This window comes from Hippocampus guttulatus, chromosome 17 (genome assembly GCF_054856545.1).
Source record: "Hippocampus guttulatus isolate MCC_2025c chromosome 17, RoL_Hgut_1.0, whole genome shotgun sequence".
Taxonomy (NCBI): domain Eukaryota; kingdom Metazoa; phylum Chordata; class Actinopteri; order Syngnathiformes; family Syngnathidae; genus Hippocampus; species Hippocampus guttulatus.
Window position 1 is genome coordinate 9,425,294 of NC_141277.1, and position 25,441 is coordinate 9,450,734.

The following is a 25,441-nucleotide window of genomic DNA, read 5'->3' on the forward strand; positions in this document are numbered from 1 at the left end:
CAAATTGTGGTTGCTGTGGCCACTGTTTGATCGCTTCTCTCAAGACACCAATGGTCATGAAAAAAGATGCGTTGTTTTGATGGACACTCTTACGGTGTGCCATAAGAAAAAGAAGGATATGGTCATCGTGGTACGGAGCAGTGTCTCAATACATTTCAAGGTTGAATACATAACCGGCACGGCAGGGCCGTCTGAATTTGAAGGTGCTGGAAAATACAGCCTGCTTTTATCTTAATTTAGAGAACACAACCGGTGTGCGCTTTCTTAGCCTGAAATACCCCAGAATATCGTTGTCATCAGCAGGGGGTTGCATTTGTGGAATGTTGAACCCACTCTGCACTGCACCAATTTAATGTCAATGCCTTTCGAATGTGTTTTGAGGGGCTCTATTTCCACAAGCTGTGTCCCAGTTTGCAAATGCAGCCGGTAGACATGGTTAGCAGTGCAACAGGAGCGTGTCTCCGCAGCCTAATCGCATTCCTCACTTCCATCTGGAAGATCAGCGTGTGAGCAATAGTGTCTATGAAGTCCACATTTTTTTTATGCCCGATGCAGATGCCTTGTACGTGCTATTCTTACTAACTGCCCCGCATCATTAAACACAGCAAAATATATGGTGTGTATGCTTAGTTTTTTTTGTTCAATGATGGCGTAGTGAGTGGTCCGCTAGCCTGATTTTGGTGCAAGCACGGCTACGGGCTCAGTCCTCACTCTGTGATGGTGAGAATTTGACTGAGGACCCATCCAAGGTGTAATTTGTGTCACATGTCCGGAAGGATTCCGGACAGAATGAGGATTCCACAAGCGTAGACAGAGATAAGAGGGCGAACATATATTTATATACAAAAACACGACACTGACAAAGTACAACGAAGGAAGCTGGACGAATGCATAACAAGAATACTTACAGGACAAAAATACTGTGAAAAACAAAGCAAAGGCTATGAGGCAAAAATACAGAGAATGTCTAGAGTTATGAAGCACTTGAGGACGGAGTCGTGAGCAAGGCTTAATAATCCGACATCCAACTGTCAGTGTGGTATGGTTTCTAAAGGAGAGAAGTAATGAGGCCAGATTCAGGAACAGGTGCGACTCGTGAGGGAACGCCCATTCTCCAGCTGGAGACTGAAAAAACAAACCAAGCAAGACAGAATCATGATAATTTGACTTTTGCCGAAAGTCAGCTTGGATAGGCTGTAGCTCACTTGCGACTGAACAAGATGACCGGTTTGGAAAATGGATGCAGACAGCTTTTGGATGTGGTGTGCATAGTTGCGTATCTCAATGTCAGTGTCAATGTGTTGAGTATAGTCAACAAAAATCAGAGTCATTTGAGTGACGAGGTTGATTGGTGTCCCTCTGAATGAAGTGCGGCTTCCTGGTAATGTAATATGTCAGCTTGTCTGGCTTATATTTTTTAGCTTCCCCGGCGCCGGTTTATCATGGTGTGAAAAAATGGTGACGGCTTCTCTGTGAAAGATGGTGCTTGATCATCGATTTTAGTCAGTCTGAAAATTAAGAAAAGGCCTCTCTTTTGGGATGATCACTTTTCTGCATGTCTTTTAAATATTTGTGCTTGTTTGTGTGGTCATAATAAAGTCATCTGAAAATGGGGTATTCTGCTTTACATTATTATTTTTGCTCTAACTCTTCCTGGACTTCATATCACACTTGGAAATGTTAGTCCCATGGATAAATGGCTCGTTGTGGGCTGAAACATCCCTTGCGATTATTGCCGAGTGCTGAATTGCACGGACCTCAGGGAGCTGTTGTCACCTCGAGAAATCCATCAGACCTAGCAGTGGGATTCAGTGCAATTAGTCTCTTGAGGTGGCATGTCAAGGTTATTTGCTCATTCTTCATACTTGCGATTGTTTTTCTTACCACCAAGACAAGGTTGGTCACTTTGTTTTTGGTGTCGCAGTTCACCCGCCTGACTGGGGGTTCAGTTGCCACTCAGCGGTGATGCGAGTGTGATTGTTTTTTTTCTACAGTAGATGCCCTGTAATTGACTGGCAACCACGCTAGCGTTGCCATTGTTTTCGTCCGAAATCCAGTAGAATAGGCTTCAGCTTCCTGAAACACTAAATAGTGTTGACACTATAGAAAATTATTTTTTTTGTTTTGTTTTGTTTTTGTTACAGCAAAAAGTGGTCATTCCATCCTTGCTCTGATCTTGTCTCTTCATTCATCTTCCATTTGTTCAGTATCACCAACTTCCCTCATCCCACATTAACCCATCCTGAGCCTTAGATGTCTCAACATGTTGCTTACTGCTGGGACTCCTCGTCCGCCATGTGATTAACCGATGACCTGCCAAGCCTCAGTGGGGCGGGCTCGAAACTACTACTTTTGAAAAGACACAAACATGCACCTACATGTGGTTTTTTTTTTAAGGGTTCATTCATGCTACCGGTATGTACTAAAAACAGATGCAAGTAGTCTAAGACTTCCATGTGTTTATTGAATTGTAGGGACTGGGGTGTACTTCCCGGGGGCTCTGCTTGCGGCTTTCAAGAACCCCGTCGTAACTCAAAACCTCAATCGTCGATTGTTGTTTTGTAAATTATGCGTACGTGGAAGGGTTTCCATTCCTTCATGGAAGCCCAGTGATGTCATTTTGCCTGTGCTGTATTCTCGCCACGCTGAAAGCAGCGCAGTGACTTCACATCCTGCTGTGCGTAGCATATGTTGGCGTCCGTGACTGCCTGTTGACAGCAGGGCAAATTGTGGTGCCGCATGTTTTTTTTTCTCCATTTTTTATTTTTTTGCAAGTCAACAGAAAGGATTTTTCAATATCATGTGAAACTTGGCTCAGAAGAGACCACATGCACTTTGCTGCGTATTGATGAAGAATATATCTCACTGTTGACTATAATGTGTGGTCATCTGGAAATGTATAGATGCAGCCAATAAGAAGCTGGGCAGAGCGTCGAACTATCAACCATCAGTAAAGAGATTTCATTAAGCCAGGGTGAGAGCATGTTACATAATGAAGACCCAGAATTCTCTGAAAGAGCTCCTGAAAAAAAACAAAGTTCCATAACATGATTAACTTTTGTTTTGTAGAGATGCAGATTTCTTAGCTGATCAAAGATTTATTTTACTGAAATGCAAAGAAATGAATACCTGTATAACATATAGAGAGAGGTCCAGTCAGTCAAGAATTTTATCTGAAGGGAAAGACAATGCAACTTTCAAACACAATCTGGCCTGTGTTGCTGGTTGACCATTGTTTGGGTGTCAAAAAATAAATAAATAAACAAACCCCATAACGGTAACGTCGGTACATTGACTCACAAGAGTTTGAACTGCCTTCATAGAGAACGGTCCTTTCGGACTTTCTGAGAAAGTGTTGCAAAAGGTCAAAGGAAAAAAAAATTATGTGCTTAAAGGCTTTCAGGGGTTTGAGGTTTCACTGTACCAATGAAAGTATTTTAAGTGACCTCAAACTGTCATCATGCATGTTGTGTTAATATTAACTCTTATGCGAGCGCGTGTTTTAGCGTGTGTGCGGGCCCTTTGCAATGTGCATTCCATGATCGTCAGGCTTTTTGTTTTTTCTCCCCAAATCAGTCTTAAAATTGATATAAAGGGGTCGGGATGCATGATAAAAGTCAGAAGAAGCATGATTTGATTGTAATGGCTTGCTGAAGCAGTGGCCTGACACGGGCTATAAATATTTCAGATGCTCCGCTTTAGCGCAGGCAGTGAAGAGACAACAGGAAGATCCTCGTTTTGATCTGTCTCGTCGTTCGTTTCACAGGCAATGAGAAATTCGGCATTCTGCAAAATAGATTCCACGTCGGAAATGGCTTTCTTTTTCAAACATTGAGATGTTTTCAGAATCAGATTTATTGGCCAAGTATGCAAGGAATATACTGCAGTTACAACCCATTCAGACGAACATAAACAACACTGCAAAACCAACATGGGGGAATTTTTCACTGTGGATCCCGTTTTTAACCCTATTTTAATCCGTTCCATTGCGGGCGCATTACAGATCTTTGCCGCATGTAAACGTAGTCTATTTATGACGATAACTGGCTTGCAACAAAGAGTCTGGAGTGCTACGAGGCATCAGCATATATCCATTGAAGCCGGAGCAGCTGCCACTCTGTGGAGCCAAGCTATTGATTTTTAATTCTCAGCGCGGATGACTTCATCTTGACATCGATCCGTACTACTTTCCTGGATGGAAATGTCTAGTTACGACATTTGGTTTGTGAATGGATGTTACTATCGTGACTGTTGTGTGAGGATGGAGTTTGTACAGAAATGTTAGCATGGCCTGGAGTTTGGAGTTTGTTTCCATATCCTCGCACTTAGTCTCTGCTATGTGTTGTGTAGCAGAGACTAAGCATTTGGTGTAAAATTTGCGCACATTTTACACCAAATGCTCTCCCTGACGCAACCCAGCCATGACACTGGCTCGAAAAACAAAGTCTGTGTTGTCGCTTTCATTTATGCCCCGAGAACAATCACTATCAAATGTTGGATTCATTTTATCCTACCGGGTGAGTCGATGGATTCATGTTGTATATCAGGGATCATAATTGCAATTCGAGGATAGAACAACACACCTTTATAGTTTGCGCAATGTCGTAAGAATTCGGGGGGTTCCTGCCGTACATTCAGAAACTAATTTGATTGGTGAAAAAATATATTTGTGCCATACTTTTCTAGCGCATTAGCATTGGTTAGCGATGAACTACAATGCCTACAGTGCAGAGGTACCAATTCCAGCGCCGACCTCCCTCTTTGGAGTTTGCATGTTCTCCCCGGGCCTGTGTGGGTTTTGTCTGGGTACTCTGGTTTCCTCCCACATTCCAAAAACATGCATGGCAGGCTGATTGAACACTCTAAATTGTTCCTAGGTGTGAGTGTGAGCGCGGATGGTTGTTCGTCTCTGTGTGCCCTGTGATTGGTTGGCAACCGGTTCAGGGTGTCCTCCGCCTACTACCCGAACATGGCTGGGATAGGCTCCAGTACCCCCCGCGGCTTTTGTGAGGATTAAGCGGTTCAGAAAATGGATGGATGGATGGATGGATGTCTGGGCTTGTGCTTTCACTTCACCACAAATCAGATGAAGCACATCCAGGTATGGCGTAATTTAGTTAGGAGAGTTGAAATTCCCGCTTTTGGAGGTGCAGGAACCTCATCAGAGTGCATCATGGGAATGATAAAGGGGTGTTTGTTGAACAAGCTTGAAATGAGGTTCAATTGGAGTAGTGCATGAAAAGGAGGGAGGCGCAAATGATCTTATTGGATTGAAGATGCAATCTAACTGCGCGTGGATTCCGCTCCCGGTGCTTTGCAGATAAGAGATGTGGGAGAGAGGTTCACTCTAATCAAAGCCCTTTGAATCAACAGCTCCGACGGACGCATAACGAGGCCGCTTAAAGTAGCGAAGGAAAGGGTCGAGGATATTTTGTGCAGTGTTTTCACTCGAGGCCATTGGAAGCCTGTCATTGGGCAGGTGAAGCTGTGTCACAGTATTGGCTGGTGAATGAACGCAAAGGAGAGTAGTCATGCAAACACGCTGCAAGACTCAAAGCACGCACACTCTCTCTCTCCTCTGAGATCAGGCAGGCAGACAGCGCGCCTTGTGGCAAAAACGCGTGCTCACCGTTGCCTGCATGGCACGCTTGTGTGGGCGGCACTCCCTTGTAAGAATCTTTTGATAATCTGGGAGAGCATTGTCCTACATCTTGTATAGTCTTGCTTCAAAGGTTTGTGTCCTGGAAATTCAGATCTCTGTCCTAATAGAGCACTTTCAGCTTCAAATGGAGCAGAAATTCAAATTTGGCACAGCATAATTGTGATACCAGTCTAGATACCAGTCTGTTCATAATCTTTATGGACAGAATTTCTAGGCGCAGCCGAAGCGTTGAGGGCGTCCGTTTTGGTGGCCTCAGTATTGCATCCCTGCTTTTTGCAGATGATGTGGTGCTGTTGGCTCCTTCAAACGGGGCTCTCCAACTCTCACTGGAGCGTTTCGCAGCCGAGTGTGAAGCGGTTGGGATGAAAATCAGCACCTCCAAATCTGAAACCATGGTCCGCAGTCGGAAAAGGGTGGAGTGCCCCCTCCGGGTCGGGGGAGAGATCTTGCCCCAAGTGGAGGAGTTTAAGTATCTTGGGGTCTTGTTCACGAGTGAGGGCAGGAGGGAGCGAGAGATCGACAGGCGGATCGGTGCAGCGTCTGCTGTGATGCGGACGTTGTATCGGTCTGTCGTGGTGAAGAAGGAGCTGAGCCGAAGGGCGAAGCTCTCAATTTACCGGTCGATCTACGTTCCAACCCTCATCTATGGTCACGAGCTATGGGTCGTGACCGAAAGAACGAGATCCCGGATACAAGCGGCCGAAATGAGTTTTCTCCGCAGGGTGTCCGGGCTCTCCCTTAGAGATAAGGTGAGAAGCTCGGTCATCCGGGAGGGGCTCAGAGTCGAGCCGCTTCTCCTCCACATCGAGAGGAGCCAGATGAGGTGGCTTGGGCATCTGATTCGGATGCCTCCTGAACGCCTCCCTGGTGAGGTGTTCCGGGCATGTCCCACTGGGAGGAGACCCCGAGGAAGACCCAGGACACGCTGGAGTGACTATGTCACCCAGCTGGCCTGGGAACGCCTCGGGATCCCCCAGGGAGAGCTGGAAGAAGTAGCTAGGGAGAGGGAAGTCTGGGCTTCCCTGCTAAAGCTGTTGCCCCCGCGACCCGGCCCCGGATAAGCGGTAGAAGATGGATGGATGGATGGATGGATGGATAATTGTGATATTTTGACTGTTTGTGCCGTTGGTACCCCAGTGGAATGTCAAAAGTGGAACACTTGATGTTCTGTTTCAAAACAAATTTCCCTCAAGAAATGTAAAGCGAATTGGTCACCATCGTGAATCATTGATAAACTCCACTTCACTGTTTTAAGGAGCATCTTTCCACTTTTCAGTGGACCACACATTTACAGTGGAAACTCAATCTTTGTCATTAATTTTTTCGAAAGAGTCAGACCAAAATGAACAAAAGTCAAAGCAATATTAACCACCATAAATCATTTAAATCAAATGAATTGGTTAAAACCACCAAAGGATACGAAGAAAAGACATTTTATTGAGAATAACTAGTTTAACATACAGAAAACAATGTAAAATAAGTCTACAGTAGGACTATGTTCTTTATCCTCTGTGAAGAACAACTACTGTTACTATTGAGCACTTCTGGCAGTCTCATCTATGTACATCAATGTCTATTTTATACTGCCCCCTGGTGGCCAAGGTGCATTCAATCGAAGGACCGGCACAAGTATCAAGTATCAAGTACAACTTTATTGTCAAATGTGCACAGATGAAATTTCCTCCCCCTTAAACAGACAACAGACAACAAGAGGAGCCGCTGCGGGTGCCCGCGCCAAAAGAAAGCAGAACATTTGCAAAAAAAAAAAAAAGTGATTTTTTTTTTTTTTTACATTTGATTGAATTGTCACCACTGTAAGCTTTTAGAAAGTACATTACTGAAGAGCTATTTTGATGTTTTTATTTCTAATTAAAAACATTTTACAAACAGGTTGTTTTTTCGCTGATCAGAAAGTTTTGCTCGCATGTGTTGCTGACTCGTTTTTAACAGTCTCTATCTTCTTGGCAGGCTGACACAACCACCAGCTTCCTGCGCGCCGCTCGCTCAGGCAACCTGGACAAAGCTCTGGATCAAATCAAGAATGGAATAGACATCAATATAGCGAATCAAGTAAGCCTATAAAAAAAAAAAAAAAATTAAAAACATTGTGAGAAGTGAAACATTCTCAGTTAAAAGATTATCCACCCCGCAGTTCGGATTAAAAGTCAAGTGCAATACATATTCGTATGATGAAGGAATTATAGGTCAGAGTATTTTGATCCCTGATTTAAGTGCCAATCTGCAATCAGCCACCCGACTTGCAAAAGTACACTTGAATCACCCGCTAGTCTGGGCCAACAAGCAAGAAGTGGAATTAACTCATGCCAGGTGGAAAAATTCTCGGCATCAACATACTGTATGATATGATGAGGTTTTAGGTTTGAAGACAAGCGTTTGAAAGATTTGATGCATGGGTCAAGAAGTAAATGGATAGACCAGTTTGGGGGCGGGCTTCTGGAGCTGTTTCATAACACTTAGTAGCATACAAGAATTTCCCACAGTCATGAGGTCCTGATTATGAAACAGCCCAATGGGAAAAAAAACAACTAAAGAATACATTTTGCGTGACAGAGGACAGACCTTTCCTTGACTTTAAGTCTTTAGTGGATCGTTTAATTGGAACACATAATGTGACATTATCCTGAGAGGAAAGTCTGTGTGCGCTGTCCTCACAGGGACTAATCAAAAAAAGAGAGAAAAGAGAATGAAAAATTCAAGACTTCTGGATTCGTCATCTTTGTGTCAAGTGCTGTACATGCATGATTCAGTATTTCACACGAACATCTTTTCAATCTTCTGCCTTTAAGTTTGGACTCTTTCATCTGGTTGCGTCATCATCGGAACGTAACAGACGCGCGAGACGCTGAGCGTGTGATTTGCCTTCACGCCGTGCACACCAACACACATTCCGGATTTTAAAACGCACCTTGTTTTTCAGCCACCCGTCTGATTTAGGCGGATAAACGCGTAAAAGCGTGTATTAGTGCCGCGACTTCAAAGAGCGCTGCTGATTAATTCATGAAGCTGCCACAAGAGATGTATGACTTTAGACTAATGCGGTCCGTGATTATATTAATCCTGATTATTAACGGGATGATTACAGTGGCACTCCACACATTTTGCGATACAGATACATTTGTAATACTCTCGGCCTTCCATCAGAGACTAAATCCATCTTTTTTTTTTTTTTCGCCCGAAAAGAACGGTCTCAATGGCTTACATCTGGCCTCGAAAGAGGGTCACGTGAAAATGGTCCTGGAGCTCCTTCACTCGGGCATCGAACTCGAAGCCACCACCAAGGTACAGTAAAACTCGATGACACTGGCACGTAATGGAAGTGCCGAAGTCAACCCGTGGAAGTGCTCATGTTAACTCATTCAGTACCAGCCAAATCTAGACCAAGTCTGAAAAGACGTTTAAAAACGTCTTTGGGAGTGAATGAGTTAAGTGTAACTTGGAGACCCAAAGTGGTTCCGTTTTGTGTGCGCACACAATTATTATAGCCTGTATCGTTTACATGGCTTTCTTTTCTCCTTGTGACCTCCAGAAAGGCAACACTGCTCTCCATATCGCGGCGCTGGCGGGCCAGGAGAAAGTGGTGGCTGAGCTGGTCAACTATGGCGCAAACGTTAACGCCCAGTCACATGTGAGTCACACACACACACACACACACAAAAAATGTGAGGGCATACATGCGAAGTCATACATTTGTTCATGCTAATTAGATATGACTACATTCTCGTGACATATAATATCTTCACACGCAGGGCGGGGTAAGTTTTCCCCTAAGATTTTTTTTTTCCTGTGTATGCTTCATATAGAAAGGGTTTAGTCCTCTCTACATGGCAGCACAGGAAAATCACCTCGAGGTGGTCAAGTTCCTGCTTGAGAACAGCGCCAATCAGAGTCTGCCCACCGAGGTAGGTGTGAGTGTACATCAGCGCGTTCCAGATTTCATCAAAACAAAATGCTCTTTACATATGGCTAAAGCATCTAGTGTACATTTTTATGAGTACAGCTGCCACGAAGATTATATTCCACCTCAAGTACTAAACTAAAGAAGACCCGTCCCCTTATTTCAAATGAATTATTCCTCTTCTGTCTTTGCGCATCCTATTTTGCTTTCTTGTCATCAGGACGGCTTCACCCCTCTGGCGGTGGCCCTGCAGCAGGGCCATGAAAACGTTGTAGCACTGCTCATTAACTATGGCACCAAAGGCAAAGTCCGCCTCCCTGCACTGCACATCGCTGCCCGAAATGACGACACGCGCACCGCCGCTGTGCTCCTGCAGAACGACCCGAATCCTGATGTTCTCAGCAAGGTAATCACTCCCGGACGTTATTATTTTGTTTTGCTTATTCCACAAAAAAAAATAAAAACTAAAAAATGATGTTCTTGTATCATCAAGCAAATTGTAATGGCACACCAGCCATATGTGAAATGCCGTTTCCTAATGAGAATTTTATTCATGAAGGTGAAAAAAAACTGACCTATCTGGCTCTGTGTGAAAAAAAAAGACTAAGACTGTGTGAAAAAAAAAGACTAAGTATCAGATTTGGTAAATTAACAATTCACTTAAATAGTACTGAACAGACAAAGTGAAGTAGGCTACAATGTCTCTCAAAGAAACATCATGCCAGCATCCTACAAAAATTCAAGAACAAATGAGAAATTAAGAGAAATATTATCTGTCTGTGAAGGTTACAAAGCCATTTTAAAGGCTCTGGTATTCATGGTCAGCACGACGACCCAGAAATCGAGAAAACCTGGAACAGTGGTGACTCTTGCCAGCAGTTATTGGCCAACCAAAATGACTCCAAGCCTGAAAATGACGACTCACCCAGGCGGTAACAGAAGATCACAGAAGTATCTCAAAGAACTACAGGGCTTTGTTTATAATTTATACTGAATTCATGACTCAACTATAAGAGAGACATGCAGCAAAAATGTCATTCTCTGTTATTCTGTGGACTGACAAAGTTTTGGGAGGTCTGTAATACAGCATTTAATCAAAAGAGCCTGAGTCAAACGTGGTGTTGGCAGTGTGATGATCATGGACTGATTGGTTCCTTCAGGACCTGGACACCTTGTTATTCATGAAACATTGAATTCTCACTCCAAATGCTTGATTTAAATTATTCCTGCCATAGGTGGTTATTAAATTCAGGGGCCAATTACTTTTGTGGATTCGTTTGAATTTTTTTGCCCTTTGAAAATAAAACCCTGAATTAACTTGGCTTGTCTTTGTCAGGGGTTACGATTGGTTTGATGATCTGAACTATTTAACTATTTAAAAAGATCAAAAACCGTGATGAAATTACATAATTTTTCGGGGACACTGGGTAACTTTTCGACTTACTGTTTTCTTCCTCTGGCACACACATGCACCCCCCCCCCCACACACTTTTTATGTCCTTTTCTTTCTAGACTGGTTTCACCCCTCTACATATCGCAGCCCACTATGAGAATATGAGCGTAGCCCAGCTGCTGCTTAACAGAGGAGCCAACGTTCACTTCACCCCAAAGGTCAGCAGACTCAGCTGTGATTCAGTTATCAAGTGGCAAGCAAAGATACACGTCCTTTTCGCCTTGTCTTTAGATGCTAGAATTTGTGACCATTACTTGAATTGAATGGTTGGTTATTACTTTGTGTAAATGACTTACTGTTCATCTCCTTATCACTAGAATGGCATCACACCACTTCATATCGCCTCCAGGAGGGGCAATATGATGATGGTCCGACTCCTGCTGGACAGAGGGGCCCAGATAGATGCCAAAACAAAGGTAATGTTATTTTTTTAACATTTTTTTTTTAGATCAGCTGCTACTTCCTGTTGCGTTTGTTGCACAAGTCTGGCAATGTATCACCGATGCCTGCATATTACTTTCCAAGCATTTATTGGCCCCCATCTGTCGTCGCCCCCTGCTGAGTTGCTTTTTCTACTGAGGACTTTTTATCCATTTATGCCCACAATGTCCTTTTTTTTTTTTTTTGCTTGTGTGGGTGCAGGATGAATTGACTCCGCTTCACTGTGCAGCTCGAAATGGACACGTTCGCATCATTGAGATCCTGCTGGAACACGGTGCGCCCATCCAAGCTAAAACCAAGGTGCCGTTTGTTATATTAGGCCCACAGTGAGATTCTTTCATCCAGTGCTGCTAATTTTCCCACATGAGTCTTTCGGTATAATCTGAGTAAATTCAGCCTTACTCAGCTAACGATATTTCTACATTCATCACTTTCATCAAAACCTCAGCTCAGTCAAGCTCACAATCAATTGCCTTTTTTCACACTATTTTTTCCTCTCATCCCAGAATGGTCTGTCCCCCATCCACATGGCAGCTCAGGGGGATCACATGGACTGCGTTAGACAGCTACTACAATACAACGCCGAGATCGACGACATCACGCTGGACCATTTAACCCCTCTTCATGTAGCGGCCCACTGTGGTCACCATCGCATGGCCAAAGTTCTTCTGGACAAGGGGGCCAAAGCCAATGCTCGAGCTCTGGTAAAGTTTACTTGTTGTTGTTATTGTTGTTTAGTTCATCAAGCTCAAAAAGGGTGACGCTTGAGATCTAACGAAAATGCAAAAACCCTTTTAGTTACGATATAGACCACACATTAAGCATTACCGTATTTTCCTTCCATTTTCTTAAAAGCTCACAGTGCACTTAAAAATCTGATGTGCCTTGTGTATGGTCATTCCGGTAATATTTCAACCCCAAAATGGCTCCTTGCTCGAGACATGCTGACAACGCAGAGTTCAAACTTAAGGCGATCGGTTACGCAGTTGAACACGGAAATAGAGCAGTGGCAAGAGAGTTCAACATTAACGAGTCAATGTTATAACTTGCTGTTGGTTAAATCAACTGTGTCGCTGCTTTATTAACTCATTCAGTACCAGCCAATTCTAGACCAAGTCTGAAAAGACGTTAAAAAACGTCTTTGGGAGTGAATGAGTTTTAAATAAGTTTGACTGACATTTGATCGTTCCGCTGGCGTTTCCTTGAGCGTAGCTCCATCTAGTGGATGCATTGTAGATTGCGTCTTATAGTGCGGTGCGCCCAATGTATGAAAAAAATTGACAAAATAGGCCATTCATTGAAGGTGCGCCTCATAATCCAATGCGCCTTTTAGTGTGGAAAATACGTTATTTCCAAAATGTAGACTTTTCGCTAGCATTGTAATTTATTGAGCTCTACAGATTTTCCGTATTTTCCTGCTGTTGTGGACTCTCCCCAGAATGGATTCACACCACTTCATATTGCATGCAAGAAGAACCATATGCGCTCAATGGATTTGCTGCTCAAACACTCTGCTTCCCTCGAAGCCGTCACGGAGGTGAGCCGTTGCTCTGGATTTGTGTAGCGTAGGATTCTTTTGAACAAACATGACCTTGAGCCATCTTCCTATTTCCTTCTGCATTTGTGCAGTCTGGCCTCACTCCTCTCCATGTAGCAGCTTTCATGGGTCACCTGAACATCGTGAAGAACCTGCTCCAGAGAGGGGCTTCACCTAATGCTTCCAATGTGGTAAGAACTTCCTTTGTGCCAACGGCACAAGTCCACTAAGCAAGCCATGCGCCAAGTGACCCAGCAGTGTTAATTCCAAGAACAATACTGTATTTACCCAGAAGGTGGAGACCCCCCTCCACATGGCCTCCAGAGCAGGACACTGTGAAGTTGCACAGTTTTTGTTGCAGAACTCAGCACAAGTGGATGCTAGGGCTAAGGTACACACAGTCTTATTTTGATCTGCGCAGTCCAAATAAATTGAGTTTTTCCTTTATCCTTGCCCCATTGTTTTCTGTTTACCAGGACGACCAAACCCCCCTTCACTGTGCGGCTCGAATGGGACACAAGGAGCTGGTCAAGCTGCTTCTTGAACACAAGGCCAACCCTGACTCGTCCACCACGGCAGGGCACACTCCCTTGCACATCGCTGCACGGGAAGGTCACATCCACACCATTCGCATTTTGTTGGACGCTGGAGCACAGCAGACCAAAATGACTAAGGTGAGGTTGAAACGGGGCCAAATAAATTGGATAATCAAAATTTGGAAGAAAAAAAAATCTGATTTTTAGAAAAAAATGATTTGTTGTTTTCAACTGAAATGATTTCATTATTGTTTTTGGCTTTCCCTTGAGCAGAAAGGCTTCACCCCCCTCCACGTGGCCTCTAAATACGGAAAAGTAGACATAGCGGAGCTCCTTCTCGAGAGAGGTGCCAATCCCAATGCGGCCGGCAAGGTGAGTACGCATGTATGTACGTACGTATGTACTGCATCTCTCATTTTTTTAATGTGTACATTTATGTGTATATTCAACAGAATGGTCTGACAGCCCTGCATGTGGCAGTTCACCACAACAACCTGGATGTTGTTAAACTCCTGGTCAGCAAGGGAGGATCCGCACATAGCAACGCTCGGGTAAGGCCCAGGCAGGCAAACACACACAAACACAGTGTGGACAAAACTATTTGGACACGACTATTACATGTACGTTATTGGTCGCCACGTTGCAACCGTTTCTGATGACTGTATAAGACTTTGTATCGTGTCTAAGAAAGTTTTATAGCTGTCAGCTGTTTTGAATGTCAGTGCTAGTTCACAGAGGTTGCATTGTGCACTCCAAAAAAGGCCACCAGCGAGCTAATGTCCACTTCTGCCTTCATGTCCTTCCTCGTGTCTCTCTGCAGAATGGTTACACTCCTCTCCATATAGCAGCCAAACAGAACCAGATGGAAGTAGCCAGTTGCCTGCTGCAGAACGGGGCATCGCCCAATGCCGAGTCCCTCCAAGGCATCACGCCTATGCACTTGGCCTCACAAGAGGGACGGCCCGACATTGTGGCTCTCCTCATCTCCAAGCAAGCGAACGTAAATCTAGGAAACAAGGTAGTCTTTGAATTCAGATTACAAGCTGATTGAATGAATGGCTGTTAGATAAAACGGACCACAGATGCCTCGTATATTAAATCATAACCGTTCGGGCAGTTGTTGTATTCACCACATAAATTCTTATCGTCCGCAGAATGGATTGACCCCTCTCCATCTGGTGGCGCAAGAGGGCCACGTGGGCATTGCCGACACGCTAGTCAAACAGGGAGCGTCTGTTTATGCTGCTTCGCGGGTAAAACAACTGCTCCCACCAGTGACAAAAAAAGTCCGCCTGAAGCGGGTTTTGTCAAAATACTGTAAATGAACACAATTCAGGACTTGTGTACATTATGTGCTCCCTGTCGACGTGTCTTTATTGTATTCAGTATCTCCTTGTTTGTTTCAGATGGGTTACACACCCCTTCACGTGGCCTGTCACTATGGTAACATCAAAATGGTCAAGTTCCTGCTGCAGCAGCAGGCGCATGTGAATAGCAAAACACGGGTAAATTCGACCTACGTTCTACTTCTGCTTCCGTCATCGTAGAAACCTTTTAAAAAAACATTGCCGTCATCTGAAAAGGAGAGCAAATTAATTCTCTTACTTCCCCCAATGCAGATGGGCTACACTCCGTTGCACCAAGCAGCTCAGCAGGGTCACACCGATATTGTCACCCTGCTGTTAAAACATGGGGCCCGGCCCAATGAGATTACGTCGGTGAGTGGCGGCCACACATAACTTTTCCTTTCGTCAGGAACCGGTAACTCATTTGAAAAATATTTACAAACCGTCACGTGTAGATGGCATCTAAAATGCAACAAACCGCGTCTACTGACGGCTCACATTTGGTGATGTCACAGTCATCACTCATAAAAGACAATTACTGTCGTGAATCTCGTTGCGAGGCAAGAGCAGAGAAAAAGATTTCGTATAACGGAATAGGGGGATTTTTTGTCGTAGTCGGGGGCAGAAAAGTGGGAATGGCTTTAATGCATGAACATTTTTTCACACTAGGGGGTATTTTTGCCCATGTAGATTTCGTTGTAGAGGAGTTTGACTGTACCTTGTCCTACTGTCATGACGTCATATCTGCACAGGTTTTTAATCTGCATTGATTATTTGTGTCTGTCTCAACGCAGAATGGGACGTCTCCACTGGGCATCGCAAAACGTCTTGGTTACATCTCTGTCATCGACGTGCTTAAACTGGTGACTGAGGAATCCGTCTCTGCGGTGAGCCATCGCGTTTCGTGTGGTTCGCCAAATTAAAAATGGGACCTCTCGCCTTCCTCTTTCCATCCCTGCGGTGTTTGCATTTTGTATTTTTGTCTTCACAGATCACCATCGAAAAGCATCGGATGAGTTTTCCTGAGACGGTGGATGAGATTTTGGACGTCTCCGAGGATGAAGGTAGGTTGACGGTTAAACACACTACCTATGTAGTTGATTGATCATCCTATTTTCAGAAAAAGGCTGATATCGCAATATGAACAATATCTAGACTGGATATTAAAAGTCTGTACAGACCTGTTCAAATGCCAGCTTTTGGGGATATCAAAAAATCAATCATATCAAGATCAATCATTTCAAAACGTTTTTAATCTTTAATGTGACCTGTATAATACAATTGAGGAAATTGATGGGGTTTCTTTCAAGGCAAGTAAAAATTAAACAACTGATGTAATGTGGTTGCACAAGTGTGCACACCCCCGTATAACTGGGGATGTAGCTGTGTTCAGAATGAAACGGTCACATTCAAACGTACGCTAAATCAGAGTCAGCACACGTCAGTCACAGTTCTGCGATTCACCACGAAAAGGGTTCACTTGATTTAGTAGGATTTTTTTTTTGTGTGTGCTAACGCTGACTGCTATTTTGAACTGTTCATAATTCGCTCTACCTTGCTCCAATTTCAGTTGACGAAAAACAGGTCCGAAGGTGATGACAAAAAGTTCAGGCTAATTTCACAAGACCATAACACATTTTCCCACATGCGCAAAAGTGATCTTAGTTATCTTCCTCACATTTTTATTTTACATCACAAAACCTAGCACTTGAACAAGGTTGTCTGTGCTGTTTATATGCACCGGCTATCTTTATTGAGCCAGTGAATGATTGTTTATAACTTCCTTTCCCACTTGTTGTTTCTTTTCGTGTAGGGGTCGCCCAGCTAACGTTAGGTAGGATTGTGTGTTTCTCTGCTTTGTGCGTTCCGGTGGCTCGTGAACCATGTGGCTTCATCGCGGTGTCGCAACACTCATTTTCTCTGTGCATCACTTCGTGTCTTTCTGATCAGTTCCTCTTGACTCGACTTCAGCCATGATTGTTCCGCTCTATTTTTATTCCCTCGCGCTTTATATCTTTTGCTTCGAGATTTATTCAGAAAGAAAAGTGTCCTGTTTTTCCATCAGCATGTAGTCACAGCAGTTTCCTTAAACGAGCGTTTGACACACTTTTATTCGGGGCGGGGGGCTCATTAACCTGACAGAATCTCTAGTTTCCTTCCAAATCAGCTGTTTGTTCAGTGCAGTCCGTGTCAGTGACAACCTAATTGATCAACCAGCTAATTCAACATTTGCCGACACATTCCTGAAAACGGCATGCACTGTCGTTGTTTACGCTGTCGTCTTTCTGCTCGAAGGAATCTCAAAACTGGAATTGCGTTCTGGTCATCCAGCTCCATTTTTTTTTAACTGTGTTTGTGTGATTATGTTTTTTTTGTGTTGTTTTTTTAAATAGCTCTCTTCTCTTTGAAATAATTTGGTTCGTCTTTGTTCCCGAACAGCTCATACCAATTTATGGTTTCCTGTTCTATTTCTGTCTCTCTTTAATAACAGCTATTTTCTCCTACACAGAAAACAACCATCCCCTTATGTGATTGCATCTTTATTGAGGAAGATAATAAAATATGTTTAAAAAAATCAGAGCAAGTGACACTATTTTGATGTTCGTGGAGAAGTGATAGAGAAATCTACGAACAAAATTGTATCATGTTTAAAGTTTCGGTTAATTTGGGCACGTCTAGACATACTCAGCGCAGAGGTGTCGGCCGTTTAGGCGGAGGGCCTTTCCTGAGTAATCACGTTAAAGCAAGGGGGGCGAAGGCTAAATTCAATCACAGAGTGGGAATAAACAAATTGGGAACAAAGAGTCGTTGAATACCAAATGACAGTTTGGGAACAGCTGTCGCGCCCAGGTGGACATTAGTCATCAGCAAAGTCTGTGACTTGTGTATTCGGGTAAATCAAATCATTACCGGGGGGCGCGGGGTGCAAATCTCGGGGGCAGTGTCTTTCTTGTATTTTGCAATAAAAGTTCGAACCGGCGGAGAGGGAGGGGTGAGTGTGATCGCGGAGCAACTGGCCGTCGTTCGCTCTCAGAGATCCGCTCCCGCCGATAATCAAGACAATTTTCCTGTGTGCCGAGTCATTTCTTTAACTTTGTCCGAGGAAATCTCTGACAAGAAGTCAACCACACTTCAAGACATTGTCACTTTGTATTGTGGGGAAATCTTTTTGAGACAAGTGTCAATTAAAGAACGTACTCTGTTTCTTAATTTCTGCTGTTGTTTGTATGTCTTGATTGTTTGTGTTCTATGTTCTTTGGTTTTTTTCATCTTTTTTTTTTTTAATGATAATTGCCATACTTTTGAAAAACTTGATTTCGACAGGCGACGAGTTGCTCGGAATGGACGGAGCGCGCTATTTGAAGCTTGATGATTTCAAGGATCAAGACGATGACTTCCTCTCTCCTAAGAAGACGCTTAAAGATTTTGAAGGTGGTGTGGGGACCACGTAAGTCCAATCATGTGTGGTTTGTCTTTGTATTCATCCGACGGCTATTTCGACTTTGATACGTAGAGTTTTGAAGCGCTTATAAAATATGTGGTTTCAGTAATCAGCATGGTCACCACGTTAGAAATACATATAGAGGGACAACGGTCACTACAGTGGACAGCTTATCATGTTATCAGGTTATCATTATTGGTGCTTGAAAGGGTTAAAATATACTGTATGTATATATTGTATATATTTTAATAACATAAAGACAGCAGACACAGGAGCTAGCTCCAATACTTTTCCTTTTGCGGGAAAGTAATAAGAGAGCACTGATACATTAAGGAAAGTGCTTTTATTTGGCCTTCCCCAAAAACATCAAAATTAGAATTGATCTTTGATTAAAACCGGTATTCATCTTTACTACAGTCAGTTCTAACTTTAAAAATGAAAAAGAAAAAAGTGGATTTAGCCCACTGTAGTTCTCAGTTCAGTTTTCTAAAACAAACGCAAATCAAAAAATGTATTTGCCCAAAAATTGTGCATCCGATATTCTTATTCCTTGTCCGCACTAAAGTTGAGTTCAGTTGTTAACTTTTGTCATCATTTTCTCTCGCCACAGGCCCTACTCTCCCGCCATTCCCAGGATCCCTTGCGTGTCGCCGGAAACCGTTCTTCTCGATCAGGTATGTCAAAAACACCTCTCAAGATTGGCACGCACATCTTCATTTTTTGCAATTTAAGATTCATCGCGATTTTTAAAAAAATTTTATTTGAGAAAACTGTCTTCTTACTGCTCCTTTGGTATGTGATGGATTGGACATCACCAAATTGTTTCACTGTTTCGTGACAGGCAGGAAGTTTTGATCTTCAAAATGCGACCAGTCCCCAAAGCAGACAGAGCAGCATTAAATGAGGAAATGTAGAGCAAGGAGGAATACCAGGAAAATGTCAGAACTTACAGGGAGAAACAGGAGCCCAAAAAACATCCAACTAAGAGCGGTATTCAATATGGGCATGAGACAGAATGAAGCACAGCAAAGATAAAAGAACAATCTGGCATCTTCATGTTGTGGCGTCAGCGGTCCAGTGGGGAATGGGAGCTGATAGCAAGTTCTTGCTCAACTTCTCCCTGCGCCGCCAAGGGCAAACGGAAAGATTACAGGCAAAAGACAACTGACAAAAAAAAAAAAAAAAAAACTCAAGTGGATTGTAATTTTATTTTGTTGTTATTCATGTTTCCTCTTTTTGGATTTTGCTCAATATCTTGTTTACATTCCGGTACCTGAATTCACATATCTCTTCGATGCTTCACTCGTCTCCCTCCGTGTCTTCTGTCTGTGTCTCTCGAACCGCACAGCACACCCCTATTCCACTGCCGAAGGAGTATGACGAAGACTCTCTTATCCCGAGCAGTCCAGCCACAGAAACCTCAGACAATGTCAGCCCTGTGGCCAGCCCCATTCACACCGGGTGAGCTTATTGATTAGGCTCGAGTGTCACAATCCCGAAACCTTCACTGTTATCAATCTCATCGTCTAAGTAACGCTTTAACACTGTCATACAAGTAAAAAGTAAATACGTCGTGCAATACTCGGTCCCGGTCCGGATGTGTTACTACCGGATATGTAAATATATGTCTTACTTCTTTGGTGTATGTGCAGCACTGTGAATCAGCTTTCATAGTAAAAGTGATTGTTAAGTAGGGACGACAGAGATGAACGGGGACTCATGAGATGAAACTCAAACACCCGCGCACCCACACTGGATCCCTAGATTGTGTCTATTACAGGGCGATTGGCTCATTTTTTTTTTTCACCAATCCCAAAACGTTTTCAAAAAGAAGTTTGGCTGTTTTATTGCACGGCTAGAAAACGGCGTAGTAATTGTGTAAGCCTGTCCACCTGTCTCAGCTTCCTGGTGAGCTTCATGGTAGACGCCCGCGGAGGCTCCATGCGAGGCAGCAGACATCACGGCCTGCGAGTGATCATCCCTCCTCGGACCTGCGCTGCGCCGACACGCATCACCTGCCGCCTGGTCAAACCCCAGAAGTTGACCACACCCCCTCCACTGGTGGAGGGAGAGGGCCTTGCCAGCCGTATCATCTCGCTGGGTCCATCCAGCATGCAGTTCCTTGGGTGAGTCAATGCGCCTCGCAGTTTGATTTTGAAATTTGTCAGTGCTTCACCAGAAATCTGCCTTCATTTATTAGACTGATCAGGTCACGAATACATTCTTGACAAGAGTTAAAATCAATTCTTTCCATCACCAGTCACATGTGCACTTTTTCCGACTTGTCCCCTGTATTTTTGTGAGTAGAAGGCTGTTAGCATTCGATGGATAATTAGAAATTGAATGATTGCAGTATTACATATCTGCTTTTTGCAGATGATGTGGTACTGTTGGCTCTTTCAAGCAGGGCTCTCCAACTCTCACTGGAGCATTTCGCAGCCGAGTGTGAAGTGGTTGGGATGAGGATAAGCACCTCCAAATCTGAAACAATGGTCCTCAGTCGGAAAAGGGTGGCGTGCCCTCTCCGGGTCTGGGAGGAGACCTTGCCCCAAGTGGAGGAGTTTAAGTATCTTGGGGTCTTGTTCACGAGTGAGGGCAGGAGGGAGCGAGAGATCGACAGTCGGATCGGTGCAGTATCTGCCGTGATGCGGACTTTGCATCGGTCTGTCGTGGTAAAGAAGGAGCTGAGCCAAAGGGCGAAGCTCTCAATTTACCGGTCGATCTACGTCCCAACCCTCATCTATGGCCACGAGCTATGGGTCGTGACTGAAAAAACGAGATCCCGGATACAAGCGGCCGAAATGAGTTTTCTGCGCAGGATGTCCGGGCTCTCCCTTAGAGATAAGGTGAGAAGCTCGGTCATCCGGGAGGGTCTCGGAGTCTAGCCGCTTCTCCTCCACATCGAGAGGAGCCGGATGAGATGGCTCGGGCATCCTCCCTGGTGAGGTGTTCCGGGCATGTCCCACTGGCAGGAGACCCAGTTTAGCTGGTTGACCCAGGACATGCTGGAGAGATTATGTCACCCAGCTGGCCTGGGAACGCCTCGGGATCCGCCGGGAAGAGCTAGAAGAAGTGGCTGGGGAGAGGGAAGTCTGGGTTTCCCTGATAAAGCTGCTGCCCCTGCGACCCGACCGGCGGTAAATGGATGGCGGCGGTAAATGGATGGATGGATGAATTATTGCTGCTAATCTGGGCATTCAAATTGTAAAATCAGTTCTGTCATTTCTGAAGTAGTTTAGGACAGTCGTGGGGGAGGGTGGGTTGGAGGGGGTTACTAATAAAATAAAGTATATATAAGTATAAAGTATATATATAAAATAATAAAAAGGGGTTGATTAATGTACTGTTAGGAAATGTCAATTTCTCTTTTTTTAATGACTGTGAAGCTGCTAATGATGATATGCGGTATGATTATTAATTCACAGGCCAGTTATCGTGGAGATCCCACACTTTGCCTCACTGGCTCGAGGGGACCGCGAGCTCGTGGTCCTCCGTAGTGAGAACGGCTCCGTCTGGAAAGAACACCGGAATCGCTACGGCGATGAAGTGCTGGAAACCATCCTGAATGGCATGGATGAAGGTTAGCAAGATGGAAAACTCCGTCCACGAGACACTTGAAGAAGACATAGCCTTTATTGTGATTTATGGTGTTAAAATATAAAACAAGGACATTGAGAGTGAATAGTTTTATGAGTGCACTTTTTTTTTTACTCCACTTGAAGTAAATTATGCACCATTAACTTTCTTTGTAACCTTCTCTGACACTCCCCCCTTGCCCCCATTCATCTCCTCTTCCTCGTCGTCCCCTTTTAATGTAATGTTCTATCTATCCGTAGACCTGGAAAGTCAAGAGGAGTTGGAAAAGAAACGGATTCGTCGGATCATCTCCACTGACTTCCCCCTGTACTTTGCCGTGGTTTCCCGCATTCAGCAAGAGAGCGATCTGATTGGTCCAGAGGGCGGTCGACTGAGCAGTAAACTGGTGCCCCACGTTGAGGCCATTTTTCCCGAGACGGCTGTCACCAAAAGAGTGAGACTGGGACTGCAGGTAAATAGCGACTTGCACATTCAGACGACTTGAAACGTCGAGGTGCTTCTCTATCAATTTGTAGGAAACTTTTTTGTGTGTATAATTGTGATGATTAGCTTAAACGCGTGCAGCTAACGAAAACTTCAAATTCACCATTCATTCATTCATGTTTCAGAAGAAAAAACAATGTTTTAATTTATATATTATGAAAAAAAATGCGTCCGGTCTGGATGAGTTTTTTTTTTTTAAACCAATGAAATATTTTTAATTTTTTGACATGCACCCGTGTTGTGATATATGACCAGTTCTGTTTCTGTCAATTCACTGTACATTTTTTCCCCCTCATTGTTTGTCACATTACTGATTACTGGCAATGTGTGTCTGAAATTTGCTTTTATGCTTTTTTTCTGTTTCTGTTTGTTTTTTCTTTTATCCAGCCATTCTTCACTCCTCAGTTCCTTGATTTAAGTTGTGAGCCACACTGACCGAGCTGATGCACTGATCTGAAATGACTTATAAGTTGGTTGCATGTGTGAGTATGGCGGGCGTTTTGATGTTCAAGTTAAAAAGCATATTTTGCTTCCTTTTTTGCTGATTTTTTTTCTATTTTCCTAATCTTACGTCGAGATAATTGACGTTTTTTGGTGCACGGTATTTCCAATGACATACACCTCTTCTGTTCAAGGATCTTTATTCCAAAGCCTTTTTATCGGCTCGTCCTCTCATCCTCTCAGGCCCAGCCCATCCCCGATGAGTTGCTGACTCGACAACTCGGCAACCAGGCGACCTTCAGCCCCGTGGTCACAATCGAACCACGCAGGCGCAAATTTCACCGTCCAATCGGACTACGTATTCCGCTCCCGCCGTCCTGGCGCGAGAGCCCTCGTGATGCCGGCGAGGGTGACACCACCAGCCTGCGCCTCCTCTGCAGTGTCATTGGTAGTTGTCCCAACTTAACTTTTTGCTTTGGGATGACATTGGAAGGACTCAGCCTTTCTTACATTGAGAAATGCGTCAAATGGGGTGAAGAAGGTTAACGGGGCATGAATGACGCTGTGTGCTTGTCGCGTCTCAGGTGGGACAGCACCTGCTCAGTGGGAGGACATCACCGGAACAACCAAGCTGATGTATGCAAACAGCTGTGCCAATTTTACAACGAACGTCTCTGCAAGGTGTGAGCTCCCTCGTCACAATCACTTCATAAATGTATTGCAAGGGGTTCTCAAAATTTGGAGTTCCGGGTCCCGTCTAACGATACCCTCATAATTCAAATGTCATCATCGAACATCATGAGGATGAAACGTTGAGGCAGGAAATAAAGTGATGACAAAAAAAATTGAGAACCTCACAGCCCCCCCCCCCCCCCGGCCCCCAATTCAGTGGCTGCAATCTGTTTTCTCTGCTTTTGCTGCTTTTACCACAGGTTCTGGCTCGCAGATTGTCCCCGCACGGCAGAGGCTGTGACCTTCGCCAACCTTTTGTACCGGGAACTGATGGCCGTGCCTTACATGGCAAAGTTTGTCATCTTTGCAAAGATGAACGAGGCGCGGGAAGGACGCCTGCGTTGTTACTGCATGACCGATGACAAGATGGACAAGACGCTGGAGTTGCACGAAAACTTCACCGAAGTGGCACGGAGTCGAGACATCGAGGTCAGCGCTCAGTCGAAAAAGATTCTTTAGCGTCGCAGTGGAACCGCGCCGAGAAGTTAAACGTGTCCAATTCAGCGGCGTTTCTTCAATCTGATGTTCAGAACATTTAAAATTCTAATTTAATCCAGAATATTTTGTTGTCACTTGCTAACAAATGCATTGAAAATATTTTTGTGGGATTCCAGCAATATTCATTGTGGATTTTTTCAGTTAAATTGATAAACAGAATGCATAAAACATGGCAAGCACCCCAGGGTGCCCTTGTTACACTGCACTTAGATTTTTGTGATGTACAGGATGGCGGCCAGGCGCTAGCATGTCTATAATTGGCGCTGATTGCTAAGCAACTGACCGAGTAGTAGCCTGGCACCGTTTCCTGCTGGCTTGAGGCATAAAGTAGTTCAAACAAATCTTTCAATGGCCTCGCCGCATCTTACCTCTCTGCGCTCCTCCGCCCCCCTACGCACCCTCAGGTCTGCGGACTAGGCACTAATTGAGCTGCTGAGAACTAAGAGGGCTCAGAATACATTTTCTGATAAAATCCTTTTTTTTTGTGTGTGTTTAACTTCTTGGTTGATTGGTTCTTAGACGTCATCTCATTTTTTATTTGCATATATATTTTTTAAGCTAATGGAGGGTATGCCGCTGCATCTGGAATGCTCCGGGAACCTGGTGCCAATCAGGAAAGCCACACAGCAGCCTCGCACCTTCAGCTTCCAGGCCTTCAGGGATAACCGGCTGCCCGTTTCTGTCAAGGTTTGTGACTCGAAAGGCACTTAAATTACGGTGTTGTGTTCTTGTTGTAGCGTGAATTTGCCTGCGTTGACCGAATCACTTCTTCTGCTGTGCCTCGGCTGAGCCTCCCCAAAGCCTCCTATGGTGATTTTGGGTCTGTTCGCTGTCACATCTTTTGGGATATTAAGTTTAAAAGGAGCACAGTACTATTGTACTTTATCCAAGCACACATGAATCACATAATTAAATAGAATTTAAGACTTATACGGTCGCTGCCTCGTGATTAATTCATAGCAGTTCCTTCTGGTGTGCATCTTGCCATCGGGCAGAAGCATAATACAGTCCCGCATACAAATGAAGAAGTTCCACTTAACTTCTGTAAATGACTCCGATTTCTGTAGTCATCTTCATCCTTTTTCACAGTCACACACACACAGACGCACGATCGGGGGTGGAAGGTGCGCTCTCCAACTGCGCACTTCATAGCAGCCATCTTTACATAATCAGCAAGTGGAGATCTTCTCACAGTTGCTTATAAAAGTTCTTGGCGTGCTCCGATCTCATGCACGGACTTCAGCAAGTCTGTTATGCTTCCACTATGTAGACCGTGTGCCTTTTCTAAGTTGCATTTAAAGTTAATGAGGGGAGTGAATCAAGTCAACTGTGTTCACACCCAAAACTGCGCAAACTC

General features: G+C 44.2%; 1 protein-coding gene across 5 annotated transcripts in view; it reads left to right on the forward strand.

Moving 5' to 3' along the window:
• Positions 1-25,441, forward strand: part of ank1b (ankyrin 1, erythrocytic b) — a 54,188-nt gene that overhangs the window by 10,452 nt on the left and 18,295 nt on the right. For 4 of the 5 annotated variants that reach the window (XM_086134570.1, XM_086134571.1, XM_086134573.1 and 1 more), the window contains exons 2-33: positions 7,631-7,732; positions 8,864-8,962; positions 9,210-9,308; positions 9,484-9,582; positions 9,799-9,984; positions 11,091-11,189; positions 11,349-11,447; positions 11,674-11,772; positions 11,979-12,176; positions 12,911-13,009; positions 13,102-13,200; positions 13,302-13,400; positions 13,486-13,683; positions 13,819-13,917; positions 13,998-14,096; positions 14,366-14,563; positions 14,700-14,798; positions 14,952-15,050; positions 15,165-15,263; positions 15,686-15,778; positions 15,883-15,955; positions 16,705-16,725; positions 18,216-18,339; positions 18,944-19,007; positions 19,682-19,794; positions 20,235-20,459; positions 21,759-21,913; positions 22,170-22,381; positions 23,098-23,302; positions 23,439-23,535; positions 23,787-24,015; positions 24,643-24,771. In XM_086134570.1, coding sequence (XP_085990696.1) covers positions 7,631-7,732; positions 8,864-8,962; positions 9,210-9,308; positions 9,484-9,582; positions 9,799-9,984; positions 11,091-11,189; positions 11,349-11,447; positions 11,674-11,772; positions 11,979-12,176; positions 12,911-13,009; positions 13,102-13,200; positions 13,302-13,400; positions 13,486-13,683; positions 13,819-13,917; positions 13,998-14,096; positions 14,366-14,563; positions 14,700-14,798; positions 14,952-15,050; positions 15,165-15,263; positions 15,686-15,778; positions 15,883-15,955; positions 16,705-16,725; positions 18,216-18,339; positions 18,944-19,007; positions 19,682-19,794; positions 20,235-20,459; positions 21,759-21,913; positions 22,170-22,381; positions 23,098-23,302; positions 23,439-23,535; positions 23,787-24,015; positions 24,643-24,771 — 4,008 coding nt within the window. The remainder of the gene's footprint in view (positions 1-7,630; positions 7,733-8,863; positions 8,963-9,209; positions 9,309-9,483; positions 9,583-9,798; positions 9,985-11,090; positions 11,190-11,348; positions 11,448-11,673; positions 11,773-11,978; positions 12,177-12,910; positions 13,010-13,101; positions 13,201-13,301; positions 13,401-13,485; positions 13,684-13,818; positions 13,918-13,997; positions 14,097-14,365; positions 14,564-14,699; positions 14,799-14,951; positions 15,051-15,164; positions 15,264-15,685; positions 15,779-15,882; positions 15,956-16,704; positions 16,726-18,215; positions 18,340-18,943; positions 19,008-19,681; positions 19,795-20,234; positions 20,460-21,758; positions 21,914-22,169; positions 22,382-23,097; positions 23,303-23,438; positions 23,536-23,786; positions 24,016-24,642; positions 24,772-25,441) is intronic. The other variant, XM_086134572.1, reaches the window with a different exon arrangement.